This window comes from Eublepharis macularius, chromosome 15 (assembly GCF_028583425.1).
Source record: "Eublepharis macularius isolate TG4126 chromosome 15, MPM_Emac_v1.0, whole genome shotgun sequence".
NCBI lineage: Eukaryota > Metazoa > Chordata > Lepidosauria > Squamata > Eublepharidae > Eublepharis > Eublepharis macularius.
The window spans coordinates 52351069-52365298 of record NC_072804.1 but is presented as its reverse complement, the minus strand read 5'-3'; the positions used below and the strand labels follow the sequence as shown (position 1 = coordinate 52365298).

Here is a 14230-nt window from a genome sequence, read left to right as displayed (position 1 = left end):
TCAGTATTAAGGCAGCTTAATTCTCAAACTTTGGATCTGGACCCACCTGTATGTTCCAGCTCCCTCACAGGGGAAATTGTGAGGCCAGGTTGGAGGAGGATAAGAAGGGTGGGATGAGAGGGAAGGCCATGGAAGGCTGGATGGCAAATTTGGGTTTGCCTCTGTGTAAGGTGTAAATGAAATATAACCTGTTGCTCAGTAATACTATATATTTATCAAAACTGAAAATGAAAAATAAGTCTCTCTTCATTGCAAAGTGGGATAGTAGTGCACAGTTACTTTGCAAGCATGGCATGAATCTATACAAGTATGTCCCAAAAAGTACAGTAAGTTTTAGAAAAGGATTTGACTTCAAAACATTCAAGAACCCCTGACTTATGGGTAAATCCAGAAACTGGACAATGGTGAAAGGAATCACAGAAATGTTTTATTGAAGGAAAAACTACATATTTGCAACACAAAAATTTGACCATGTAGCTGCTCTCTTTTTGCCTCTGAAGGACACCAGTACATATGCAATTGAATTCCCGTTAAGTCCTCTTCATTGGTAACCACTTCTTTAACTGCTACTTTCCCCCCTCTGAAATGAGGTTCTATCTGGTTGAAAAAACATTCCTGGAACTAGAGAAGGCCAATTCAGACATCCTTTTGATGTTGTGTGGTATGGATTTCTGGGCCCACAGTGAGAGTTGAATCTACAGTAAAATGATTGGGAAGTTAGCTGCATGACCAAATAGCCCAATATCCTGGAAGAAACAGAAAGCCAGTGATTTGGATATGTGGCAATGCATTGTATGGATGTTGGCATCACAACAGATCCCACAAGCTAATCAAACAGTTGGTTAGCATCACTTGGAAAAAAGGTCATGTGAAGACCAGTTCACACAACCAAAGTGATCAAGGTAGTGAGTGTGTATTGTTGTTGTTGTTGTCCCCAATGCTGTTGAGCCAGTGGGCTCTTTGGAATGATGAGGAAAGATTGTGGATGCCCCCACAAAATGGGTGTTATGGCATACATCAGGGCTAATCACAAAATGGCTGCTGTGGATTGGTTCTTTGCTTTGAAGAAGAGATGCTGTTCAATTTCCAGAGAATGGGGAGAATTTGCTCCCTGCATGGCACACCAGGAGATTGTCAAGCACAGCGAATAAGAAAGTCCATGTCCAGAGCCAAGCCATGGGTATGCAGCTGTGATGTGGTAGCCTGAGACAGTAGTTCGCTAGTCGGTCAGATGGCAGACGACAATCCAAAACACCCTGTTTTTTCTGTGCAATTCAAGATCCTTCAGATTTTAGACACAAGTGCAGGAAACACAATGATGGCTGCATGGTATCCATGAGTACCATTTTGAGGATTGCTGTGCCACACTCTTGAAGTGGTTATGCGATTACTCTTTTGTGCACTATAAAGCTCCCTTAAAAGTAGTGTGAAAATGTATGCTAAACCGTGCATTATGGTTATGATATAGCGAAGTTCCTAACTTTGGTGGAGACAGAGGCAACTCTATGGAGACAGAGGCAATTCTGTGGAGACAGAGGCAGCCACTTCAGACAGTAATTCTGGGCACTATTAAGTGTGAATATTGGGAGATAGGTTTGATCTCTGGGGTACAATCCACCAGACAGTATACCCACACTGGACACAATGAAATGAATGGGAGCAGTTTGAGAAAATTATCCCTGTGAAACTCTTGCTCGTTTTAATATTTGCATAAGAGAACTTCCTCATCAGTCACACTTGATGTCAATTGTTTGAAGAATGTGCCAGTTGGATTTTCTCCCTGACTTCTTGAGCTGACCTTGGGGAAACAGAAGTTGTGTGTTTATATCTTAAGGAGATCAAAGTACAGTTCGGTGGCTTGGAGCTGAAGAGGGCAGCGGCTGGATGTGTGCAGAGATTTAGATTGCAAGCCCCAGGGGCCAATATCCTTGCATGTTCCAGCTACTGCAGTCTACCATTTTGCTATCATGTTTTCATTCTTGGTGTTGCAGTTTGTATTGGCGTGAACTGGATCGAGATATGAGATATCTTAATAGGGCAAAATGGGTTTTCAGATGATGTAGGAAAATATACATGCGTGAACTGGCTCTTTGGAATGTTACCATTGGATGCACATCACTTGATTTCTCATTGCTGAACGCTTGGTGATGTGTAGCTAGATGTGTGAACTGACTTGGTCAAGATTTGAGATATATCTGAAGGAATACAAAAGGTCTTTCTGTGGTATCTGTTGGCTCACTCACATATGCAAGTCAACAAGTGAGAAGCACGCATGTCTGAAACAGCCCAAAGCATTCCTGGGATGAGATGTGTTTGTGAATATAGCTTGGTTGCATTGTTTGTTGGCTGCTACACCTGAGAATTGCCTATTTGTTCCAGTTGAAATGGGTGTTTCCGTAATCAATGAACGTTTTCTTAATTTTCCTGGCAACACATGCCCACTGATTCTGGCAGGAGACAGCAGGTGATATTTCTTCCTTTCCATTGTTGCTCGTCTAAAGTCATATCTTTTAGTCAGGATGAGATCCTTCAAAGATCAATTGTTTCTCTATGTCTTGGATTGAATCCTGCCTTCCATGCACAATTGTTGCCAGACAACCCTATGTTGTACATCTCATTTTTGTTCCCATAAGAACACTGTTTTGCCAATGATAACGTGCTTTTTCTTCCACCTGCAGAGCTTCTGTCCAAGCCCAGTGTATCTGCCTTCCCATCTCGTTATCTCACAGAGTTCATTGATTCTGTTAATCTAACCTGTGAGATCACCTCTAAAACTGCCTCTGTCAGCTGGCTTTACAATGGAGAGCCCCTTGAAATTAACCCTCGGATCAATGTATCCATGGATAACCGGACTCTTGCCATCAACGGCGCAGTCCGCAGTGATGCTGGAGGATATCAGTGTAATGTGTCTAACCCAGCCTCCACTAACCAAAGTGACCCCATGTACATTTCTGTGATCTGTGAGTATCTGACTCTCACCATCCTCAGCCTGTCCTGTCACAGTGACTTCCTTCTAGCCTGTCCTGTTGTTATATCCTGTCCCATCTGCACCTCTCGCTAGATGTGTTCATTTCTTTTTTTAAAAAAAAATCATGTTTTCTTTTTGATCTTTCTGATCAAACAACCCTCTCTTTTATGGTGTTTGGTGCGATTGTGAAAATTCATGCTGACGGAGCTGGTGATATCTTAAGTATTCTTTCCATATCTTTGAGAACTTGATCCTCATTATTGAAGCCCTGGATCTGCAGTTGTCTTTGGACCTTGGTGAAATCCCTCGCTCCTTCTCAGGTGCCATTTCCCTGGGCTTAGTTTGAGAAGAAGGATCCTTGTCTAGGGGTGAAGACTTTGTTGAGGAAGTTTTGCCCGGGTCTCCATTCTCTGCGCAGTTCCTGGTGTGGTTCGATATACTACTGCATAAACCTCAGTGTCTTACTCATATAATACCACTGTCTCCTGGTGTATTTGTGCAGTCCTCTGGTGAGGTCTTAAATAGGGTTGCCAACTCTGAGTTGAGGAATTCCTTGAGATTTGAGGGTAGAGCCTGGGGTGGAGTTTAAGGCAGGAAGGGAGCTCAGCCAGGATATGACGCCATCGTTTACACCCTTTGAAGGTGTCATTTTCCCCAGGGGAACTGATTTCTGTAGTCTGGAGAAGTTATAATTCTAGGAGAACGCCAGCCCCCACTTGCAGGTTGAAAACCTTAATTCTAAATCTTGTTTGAGCAGCTGCAGTGCAAATGAGTTGTCAAATAAAAACAAAATGGACTTTCCTAAAGGTTAGTAGAATACAGTCTCAAGAGGAAGACTCCAGGATGCACAGACTAACAAGGCTTGGATGATGGGTGACATTGGCTGATATTAATTTAGAAGCTCCAGATCCTAAACCACTATTTTTCTATATTGCCCACTAGATAATAATAACTATAATAATAATAACTGCACTTATATAACGCTTTTCTAGACAGATTAGTGCCCCACTTAGAGCAGGGAACAAAGTCAGTATTGTTATTATCCTCAAAATACAGTTGGGGACCTGGGGCTGAGAGGAGTGGCTTGCCCAAGATCACCTGCTGAGCTCTTGGCAGGAGTAGGACTCGAACTAGCAGATTTCTGATTAACATCCCAGCCCCTATGCTACAGCAGCTCTATGCTACAATCCTGAGTAAGCTTTCTTGTAAGTCCTACTGAATTTATTACGGTTTTACCTCTGAGTTAGCATGCACTAGTTTTTAAAGAGTTGAGCTCAGGTTTCCCGCAGCCACACAGCAGCTGCAGGGAATAGCTGTTAAAAAATAAAGGAGAGCACAACCAGAGGAGGAAGGGCTTCTTTCTACTTTCTCTTCCAACCCTGAGCCATTTCCCTGGTCCTAACTCTCTAAAAACAAGGATGTTTAGTTTGGCCCTTGGTCGGCACCGTCAAGGGTCATTAGAAGTTAATAATTGTGTGTTTCCAGCTCCTGACTTGAAGATCTCCCTCCCCCAAAAGAAAGTTTAGTGGTGATCTATTGGATGGGAAGGAACTTGGTCAGTTCCCCAGCCAAAACAGTTGATCTTTTGTTTTGAAGGTGTTTTCTGAGAGCAGGAAGTTTTATATCCTGCCCTTCTATTTAAAGAGCACCCAAAGTGATTTATGAAGAACATAAAATTCTAACAATAAATAAATAAAATTGCAATTAATTCACTAAAAGCACAGGGTGTAGCACAATGAATAGGGCAGAGAACCCTAAAACAGCAGCCCTTAAAAAACATGTCACAGGAGGACTTTGTGGCCCAGGGATCTTCCAGGCAAATCATGTTTTTGTTCCGGCTTGGCTGAAATCCGTACTGTGAGAGGGTTTGAAACAGGTTATAATTATCTGACCTCGGCCTGTCCACTGCAAAAAATAACAAGGAAGCTGGCAAAAGAGTTAAATTAAACTGACTCGTTGGGTGGGGGGAAGGTAGACAAAGCAAATTTTTGAAGCCTATTTAGAAAGTCCTCCCCAATTCTGGGCTAACACACAGTTGGGAAACATTGCAGCTTGAGCCGCCTCGGGCTGGCAGAAGCAGGAGTGCCCCAAAGGTGCCCTGACAGAGCATGCCAAGAGAAAGGAAACTTCGGCCTGGTCTCAGGGTGGCACAGAGAGGCCTGAGCTGGATTTCCCCTCATGCAGTTTTGTTTTTCTTTCCTCCTCCGTTTGTCATTAACTTGACAGCCGCTTCTATTTGGGTGACGTCAGGCACAGATTGCTGGCACCAGGGACTGTTGCTCTCTTGGATAAAAGGGCACCTCGCAAGCCAGTGGGATGGCACAGGCGGGAGGGGGGGGGAGTTGCTAACAGCTGGCAAAAGCTGCTCTGGCAGAAGCTGGCTGGGAAGAGGGCCTTTAAGAAGGCAGAGCTGAAAATGGAGCCGAGAGACAGTACAGAAAAAGCTATGGCTTTAGAAAAAGCAGTCACCCTGTATAATGCATGGTTGCCAGTTAGGGTGGCCAGCCTCCAGGTGGTGGCTGGAGATCTCTCAGGATTACAAGTGCTCTCCAGGCCGTAGAGGTTAGTTCCTCGGGAGATGACGGTTGCTTTGGAGGACAAACTCTATGGTATTATAGCCTGATGAGGTCCCTCCCCTCCCCAAACCCCACCCTCTCCAGGTTCCATCTCCCAAATCTCCAGGAATTTCCCAACCTGGAGCTGGCAAGCCTATTGCCAGTCTCCAGATGGAGCTTGGAGATCTCCCAAAACTACAGCTGATCTCCAGAGTACAGAGATCAGTTCCCTGAGAGAAAACTATCATCATCATCATCATCTACTTTGGAGGGTGGACTGTATGGCATTATGAGTTGACCCACTGAGATCCCTCCCCTCCCCAAACCTTGCCTCCACCCACATCTCCAGGAATTTCCCAGCCCAGAGTTGGCAACCCGTTCAGTCTCCCCATTTAACCACAATAATAACCTGTATTCTCCAGTAGCTTAAAACGAAGCTGGCATCAAAGGGGCCCATTGTGGCCAACATATAGTCACGGTTACCTGGCCGTTTAATTATTTTAAACATTAATCATGCAGCTGGAAAAACTGGTCAGATTTGTTTAATGGTCATTATAGTTCCTTATCCAGACAGTGACTTCGATTTTACTGGTTCTGACTACGAAATTAAGGCGGTTGGGCATTTCTTTTTGTAACTTCCCTTTTTTAAAAAAAGAGAAAAAAACCTGCAATGTCTTACCATTATCCGAAACTCTCTTTCTAGGATTGCCAACCTCCAGGTGTGGCCTGGAAATCTCACAGCATTACAGTTGATCTCCAGGCCAAAGAGATCAGTTCCCCTGGAGAAAATGGCTGCTTTGGAAGGCGGACTCTATGGCATTCTACCCTGCTGAGGTCCCACCCCAGGCTCCACCCTCCCTAAATCTCAAGCAATTTCCCAGCCTGGAGTTGGCAACCCTACCTTGTTCCCAAACACACATTTTTGAAATTGTGGCCAGGAGTGATTTATTTGCGGTTTTTCAGTTTCAAAAATATGGGAAAGTTATTTTCACAATAAATATGAACATTCCACTGGAAACAAAATGGGTATCCAGACAGGTCTAACCTTGTAGGCAGTATAGGAAAATCTTGTTGGGAGAAAGCATGCCTGCCCCAAAAGACGAAATGATGTGGGGATCACAAGTCACCCAGCACTTCACTCACTTGTCCATCTTTCATTACCTATGAGTAGAATGAAAGTTGTTCTTTTCCTGACATTCATGCTACTGTACTGGAACAGAAAAAAGAGTCTGTGATTTGGACAGAAGTAAAATCCCCTTCCCCCAAACCTAGCTGGGTAAAACAAGATAAACAGAGACAAAAATAATTGCAAGTAACTAAAGCTGACGCTGATGGTTGGCAGTTCTGTGCCCCTCCCTACTATAGCTCTTGCAACAGATGCAGGCTTATATGTACACACCTGCTTTGCAGAATCTGTTCCATATGCATGTATATTCCTGCCAAATTTGAATATCAGCATCTGGCGTTTAGGAGGAGCTAAGAAATTAAAACATACCCATATCCCAGTTTTTGCTTTCTGGGGCTGAGCCCAAGTGTGGCATAGAAAATCTGAACTGATCCAAGCTGTAGCTTTAATGAAATCTGGTGCCACTTGTCTAGAGATGGCCTCTCTGCTTGATGTCATGATCTCCTGATCCGTCTCTTAGTGGAAGAACAGCCATTTTTCATGTAGAAGATCCTGTATTCAATCTCCGATATCTTCAGTCACAAAGGATCAAGTAGTATGTGATGTGAAAGGCTTAAAACCCTGGAGATCTGCCACCAGTTAGAGTAGACATGACTGACCCTGCTAGACAGCGGGATAAGGCAGATTCATGTGTTCAGACAGGACTGAGGAGGTTGTATAGAGGAAAAGATTATTCAGAAAGGAGGCAAAACAGATGCAGCAACCTGCTGCTATAGTCAGTCCCTGTTCATTTCTGAAAGAAAACAAAGAACGTTATCTTAACGGCTTCCAAGTATGAGACCACGATGCAGAAGTCCCTAGAATGTCTTGTTTAGGAAAGAACAGAAATCATTGCGGATAGGGAAATGTTCTTCTCTCAGGTTTCTGTCTACCTACCTGCTCTGGAATTCGGGGCTGTTAAGCCTTCTGTCTTTCTGACTCCATCTCAGTCTGGTGAAGGGATCTTTTATGGTGGGACGGGGAAGGGGGGGGCGTCCGGATGGTTTCCAGCTCAAATCTCAACATGCTAGCCTTGTGTGTTTGCCCCAGACGGACCCGATACGCCTGAGATCCGCCCGAATGAAACTTTTTACAATGAGCATTCTGAAGTCAGTCTCTCCTGCTATGCTGATGCGTTCCCCGATGCTCATTATATTTGGTCCATCAATGAGAAGGAACGTAGCACAGAATCCAAATTGCATATCCCAGATGTTCTCTCAGAGGATTCTGGGAAATACGTCTGCCAAGCTTGGAATGTTCTCTCTCGCCAGAAGAACAGCACCTCCTTGAATATTGAGGTGGCGGGTGAGTAGCCAGGGAGTGGCCCAGAATCGCTGCCTCTTGCCAGCACGCCAGCCACATGATCTTCCCATGATGCTTCTTCCGCTGGCAACCTGTTTGCTGGTTTGGCTGCACTGTCACTTTGGACTGCCTTTCTTGATGAAGACTTCCATTCCCACGTCAATCTGGATCTTCAAATGTTAGCTTCTCTGTTGTGCTGGGATCACGCCGTGCCTTTCATTTAGTGGCTGATTCAGTTCCCTTGCGATTGGGTTATATTTTCTTGCGCTTTCTCCATCAAGGGTGCGTTCAGGCAAGCATTAATACCATTTGTTTTGCCCTTCCCCAGGGCTTTTTTTCAGGGGGAACACGAAGGAATGGAGTTCCGGAACCTCTTGAAAATGGTCACATGGCTGGTGGCCCCGCCCCCTGATCACCAGACAGAGGGGAGTTTAGATTGCGCTCCGCACTGCTGAGCAGCACGGAGGGCAATCTAAACTCCCCTCTGTCTGGAGATCAGGGGGCAGGGCCACCAGCCATGTGACCATTTTCTCTGAGGACAACCCACTGAGTTCTACCACCTCTTTTCCCAGAAAAAAAGCCTATCCTTTCCCTAATATTCACATATTTTCCATAATCAACCACCTCCCTCACTCAGATCTACAGGTTTGTTGCTTAGTTTTTTCTCTCCCTAGAATAACACTGAATGTAGACAATTGCACCCAAGCCTACCCTAAGAGATATGATGCAAGAGGTCTAAAAAAGTAGGAGAGATGAAGTTTTTTGAGACAGGATAATGAAGTATGAAATTAGCAGAAGAAACGTGTAAAATACGTTTGGTGAACTGAGATTACAAATTCAGCCTAATTTTTTAATTTGATTTAATTTGATCATGTTGGTTTCCATAAAGTTTCAGTGGAATCCTAGAGCATCACCCTGATGTGATGACATCACTTCCAGGTTCACAATGGAAGTGGCAGCATGCCAGAGGAGCGATGGTGATTTCCCCTGCATTTTTCTCCCACTGCTGCTTGGGATCAGCCATAAGAGCATAAGATTTCTGTCCATATTACTCATAGAAAGGTTTTGCTGTTTTAATGAGTGAAAGGGTGCAATATAGTTTGTTCTTCCTCTTTTCGTGAAAATGCTTCGGATAGCTCAAAAAACTTCTCATTTCAGGGCCAGTTTGAGACATGCTGAGGCCTTAAACTATGTCTCGTTTATGAGCCCCCATAGGATTACCTCCAAATGGGAAATTTAATAATTTAATAATTTTATTTAGATACCATTCATAATCTAAGTCCCTAAACTATATCTCACTTAGCATATGTTTAAGTGTAGCTCTGGCTTGTTTGGATGCACCATTGCAGAATGTTTCTGTATTTCCTACTCTCGATCAATAGAGATACTGTAACCGACTCATCACTGATGTATTTTTTTGAGGTGTGGGGAGCACTTCCTCTGCCTGTCTCTGTTCTTTCCTTTGGGGTGTCACGGATCCCAAGTCACAAACTGTCAACCATCCATCAACCTCTGGACCAGCGCTGTGCTTCAGTGTCTTCCTGGGACGTGGCTTGCTTGTTTTTGTGATCCCGATTTTCTCTGGGAGTTCTTTCCTCCTCTCTGATGACCAGGAGAGGATCACACGGGTCACTTCATTATTTCTGTTGTGAGTACTATGCTAGTTTACTGTCTGTACCACTTGCCCCCATCCCCTTTTTGGGGGACTGATGGCTGGAACAGCCGGCCAACAAGTCCCGTTTCTGATCTTTCTGCCGATATTTTGCATCTGTCTGTCTATACCAGTTGCCCAAATCTCTTCATATGGGTTCTGTTGTCCTTGGCGTGGTGTTGTGTTGTCAATAAACAAACAAACATGGAACTCTTTTGCAACTTTTCTGTCCCAACAGGTAGTGTATATAATGTCACCATCAACGGTCCCTCCACAGCTATAGAGTACCACCCAGTCCACTTGAAATGCTCTTCTTTCGGCAGTGACGTTTCTTACCACTGGCTTAAGGGAAACCAGCTGGTGGAAGCAGGGGGTCGTATCATTCTGACGGACAATAACAGGAGCCTCACGTTCACCTCTAGCAACAGGGACGACACAGCCAACTATACCTGCCAAGGGGTCAACAGCTTCTCTTCCAATTCCAGTCAGCCCCACTGGCTAAACATTTTCTGTAAGTCTAGTCTGGCTATCTGGTGATACCCTTAGGACAGACACGTTGCCTCAGCCACATATTTGTTGTCTTACCTGTCTGTTTTGTACATTTTTATCCCACCCTTCATCCCAAAAGATCAGGGGAGCCTACATGGTTCTTCTTTCCCTGTTATATCCTCACAAAAATCTTGTGAGGATTATTAGTCTGTGATCGGGAGTGACTGGCTTTAGGCCACCCACCATTTTCATTCCGGCGGTGGGCTAGCCTCCCGGACAGGACAGGCAGTCTTTAGGCTATTGCTTGGATACATTGAAAGTACCAAATAGGTAAGAAGGAAGGGATTTGACCTCTCCCCTTGTGCTCTAACCCTGGAGTGGCCCACAGTTCGAGGGGAAACCTTCCGTGCAGGAAATTCCTGTACACCACAGGGGCTGCACTGAATATATGGAAGTCCAGTGGCTGACCGGTAATCATATAGAATCATGCCGTTTGTCTTTACGACCAAGCCATTTGGTTCATATCCACAGTGGCCAATCCCAGCGTAAACTGTAGATACCTGAAGATACCTGGGATGAATTTGTTAAAAATACAGTCAATTAATCTTCACTGCATTGTACCCCTACAATGAAAAGTTGACCATAACCACCTTTGTCCCTAGCTAGTTTGCTCTTCTTCAGAGGATGGATACTAATAGACAGGCTAGAGAATGTGGATCAGCTCAGCTCTGTCTAGTCTTGACACCCTCCCGTTTTAAAAGGTAACCAGAGACCTAGCTGTAGGACCGAGCTGTAGGACAGTAGCTGATTTCAACAACATCCCAGAGCGAAAATGTTCCTTGAGCATTTAATTCCTGAGATTTATCTTCATGAGGTTGTATGGCTGCACCTGCCCAGAACTTAGAAAACAGTTGTGATGAAAGGGCAAGGAGGTGCAAACTTTGACAATGACAGTAGTTGATATAGCTCCAGCTACTGCTAACACAGTCTAGCCCGTTTCAACATGTAGCTTTCCTTTGTTTACTCCAGACGGGCCTGATACCCCCATAATTGACCCCCAAGAGTCAGTTTATAATGAGGGCTCCACCCTCAATCTCTCCTGCTTTGCCATCTCCAACCCACCTGCAAACTATTCTTGGTGGTATAACGATCAACTACTGGAAGACCAGCATGAATCTCAGCTCCTGATTCCGGATCTCTCGGGAAGTAATGCCGGGATTTATACTTGTAATGCCACCAATGATAACACTGGCTACTTCAATGCCAGCAGCCTGGAGATCAGTATCCTGAGTGAGTAGTTCAGAGGTTCGGCTCGAGAGCATGGAATGACTTTGCCTTCCTCTGTCTTCAAGGAGAGCATGCTTCATCTCTAAAAATCAACATTCAGTCAGTCTGACTCTGTCGTGTTGCCATTTTGGTTTCCTGTCTCCTTGGGGCCTTCTTTTCCAACCCACACGCGGGTGATTGCGATCTGTACCACCTGAATTTCAGTTCGAGAATTCTTACCAGATGGACTTCTTACCAGATGGACTCTTTTCCCAGAAAAAAAGCCTTTCCCTTCCCTAATATTCACATATTTTCCATAATCAAAAGCTCCCTCTCTCAGATTTACGGGTTTGTTGCTTAGTTTTTTTTCTCCCTAGAATAACACTGAATGTGGACAATTGCACCCAAGCCTACCCTAAGAGATTTGATGCAAGAGGTCTAAAAAAGTAGGAGAGAGGAAGTTTTTTGAGACAGGATAATGAAGTATGAAATTAGCAGAAGAAATGTGTAAAATACGTTTGGTGAACTGAGATTACAAATTCAGCCTAATTTTTTAATTTGATTTAATTTGATCATGTTGGTTTCCATAAAGTTTCAGTGGAATCCTAGAGCATCACCCTGATGTGATGACATCACTTCCAGGTTCACAATGGAAGTGGCAGCATGCCAGAGGAGCGATGGTGATTTCCCCTGCATTTTTCTCCCACTGCTGCTTGGGATCAGCCATAAGAGCATAAGATTTCTGTCCATATTACTCATAGAAAGGTTTTGCTGTTTTAATGAGTGAAAGGGTGCAATATAGTTTGTTCTTCCTCTTTTCGTGAAAATGCTTCGGATAGCTCAAAAAACTTCTCATTTCAGGGCCAGTTTGAGACATGCTGAGGCCTTAAACTATGTCTCGTTTATGAGCCCCCGTAGGATTACCTCCAAATGGGAAATTTAATAATTTAATAATTTTATTTAGATACCATTCATAATCTAAGTCCCTAAACTATATCTCACTTAGCATATGTTTAAGTGTAGCTCTGGCTTGCTGGATGCACCATTGCAGAATATTTCTGTATTTCCTACTCTCGATCAATAGAGATACTGTAACCGACTCATCACTGATGTATTTTTTTGAGGTGTGGGGAGCACTTCCTCTGCCTGTCTTTTTTCTTTCCTTTGGGGTGTCACGGATCCCAAGTCACAAACTGTCAACCATCCATCAACCTCTGGACCAGCGCTGTGTTTCAGTGTCTTCCTGGGATGTGGCTTGCTTGTTTTTGTGATCCCGATTTTCTCTGGGAGTTCTTTCCTCCTCTCTGATGACCAGGAGAGGATCACACGGGTCACTTCATTATTTCTGTTGTGAGTACTATGCTAGTTTACTGTCAGTACCACTTGCCCCCATCCCCTTTTTGGGGAACTGATGGCTGGAATAGCCGGCCAACAAGTCCCGTTTCTGATCTTTCTGCCAATATTTTGCATCTGTCTGTCTATGCCAATTGCCCAAATCTCTTTATATTGGTTCTGTTGTCCTTGGCGTGGTGTTGTGTTGTCAGTAAACAAACAAACATGGAACTCTTTTGCAACTTTTCTGTCCCAACAGGTAGTGTATATAATGTCACCATCAACGGTCCCTCCACAGCTATAGAGTACCACCCAGTCCACTTGAAATGCTCTTCTTTCGGCAGTGACGTTTCTTACCACTGGCTTAAGGGAAACCAGCTGGTGGAAGCAGGGGGTCGTATCATTCTGACGGACAATAACCGGAGCCTCACGTTCACCTCTAGCAACAGGGACGACACTGCCAACTATACCTGCCAAGGGGTCAACAGCTTCTCTTCCAATTCCAGTCAGCCCCACTGGCTAAACATTTTCTGTAAGTCTAGTCTGGCTATCTGGTGATACCCTTAGGACAGACACGTTGCCTCAGCCACATATTTGTTGTCTTACCTGTCTGTTTTGTACATTTTTATCCCAGCCTTCATCCCAAAAGATCAGGGGAGCCTACATGGTTCTTCTTTCCCTGTTATATCCTCACAAAAATCTTGTGAGGATTATTAGTCTGTGATCGGGAGTGACTGGCTTTAGGCCACCCACCATTTTCATTCCGGCGGTGGGCTAGCCTCCCGGACAGGACAGGCAGTCTTTGGGCTATTGCTTGGATACATTGAAAGTACCAAATAGGTAAGAAGGAAGGGATTTGACCTCTCCCCTTGTGCTCTAACCCTGGAGTGGCCCACAGTTCGAGGGGAAACCTTCCGTGCAGGAAATTCCTGTACACCACAGGGGCTGCACTGAATATATGGAAGTCCAGTGGCTGACAGGTAATCATATAGAATCATGCCGTTTGTCTTTACGACCAAGCCATTTGGTTCATATCCACAGTGGCCAATCCCAGCGTAAACTGTAGATACCTGAAGATACCTGGGATGAATTTGTTAAAAATACAGTCAATTAATCTTCACTGCATTGTACCCCTACAATGAAAAGTTGACCATAACCACCTTTGTCCCTAGCTAGTTTGCTCTTCTTCAGAGGATGGATACTAATGGACAGGCTAGAGAATGTGGATCAGCTCAGATCTGTCTGGTCTTGACACCCTCCCATTTTAAAAGATAACCGGAGACCTAGCTGTAGGACCGAGCTGTAGGACAGTAGCTGATTTCAACAACATCCCAGAGCGAAAATGTTCCTTGAGCATTTAATTCCTGAGATTTATCTTCATGAGGTTGTATGGCTGCACCTGCCCAGAACTTAGAAAACAGTTGTAATGAAAGGGCAAGGAGGTGCAAACTTTGACAATGACAGTAGTTGATATAGCTCCAGCTACTGCTAACACAGTCTAG

At 44.4% G+C, this 14230-nt stretch overlaps 1 protein-coding gene across 1 annotated transcript in view; it reads left to right on the top strand.

Moving 5' to 3' along the window:
* The window catches only part of LOC129342986 (carcinoembryonic antigen-related cell adhesion molecule 5-like), a 51539-nt gene that overhangs the window by 5490 nt on the left and 31819 nt on the right, over window positions 1-14230 (top strand). Inside the window, exons 3-7 of the mRNA XM_054998945.1 lie at window positions 2679-2960; window positions 7739-7993; window positions 9880-10152; window positions 11160-11420; window positions 12988-13260. Coding sequence (XP_054854920.1) covers window positions 2679-2960; window positions 7739-7993; window positions 9880-10152; window positions 11160-11420; window positions 12988-13260 — 1344 coding nt within the window. The remainder of the gene's footprint in view (window positions 1-2678; window positions 2961-7738; window positions 7994-9879; window positions 10153-11159; window positions 11421-12987; window positions 13261-14230) is intronic.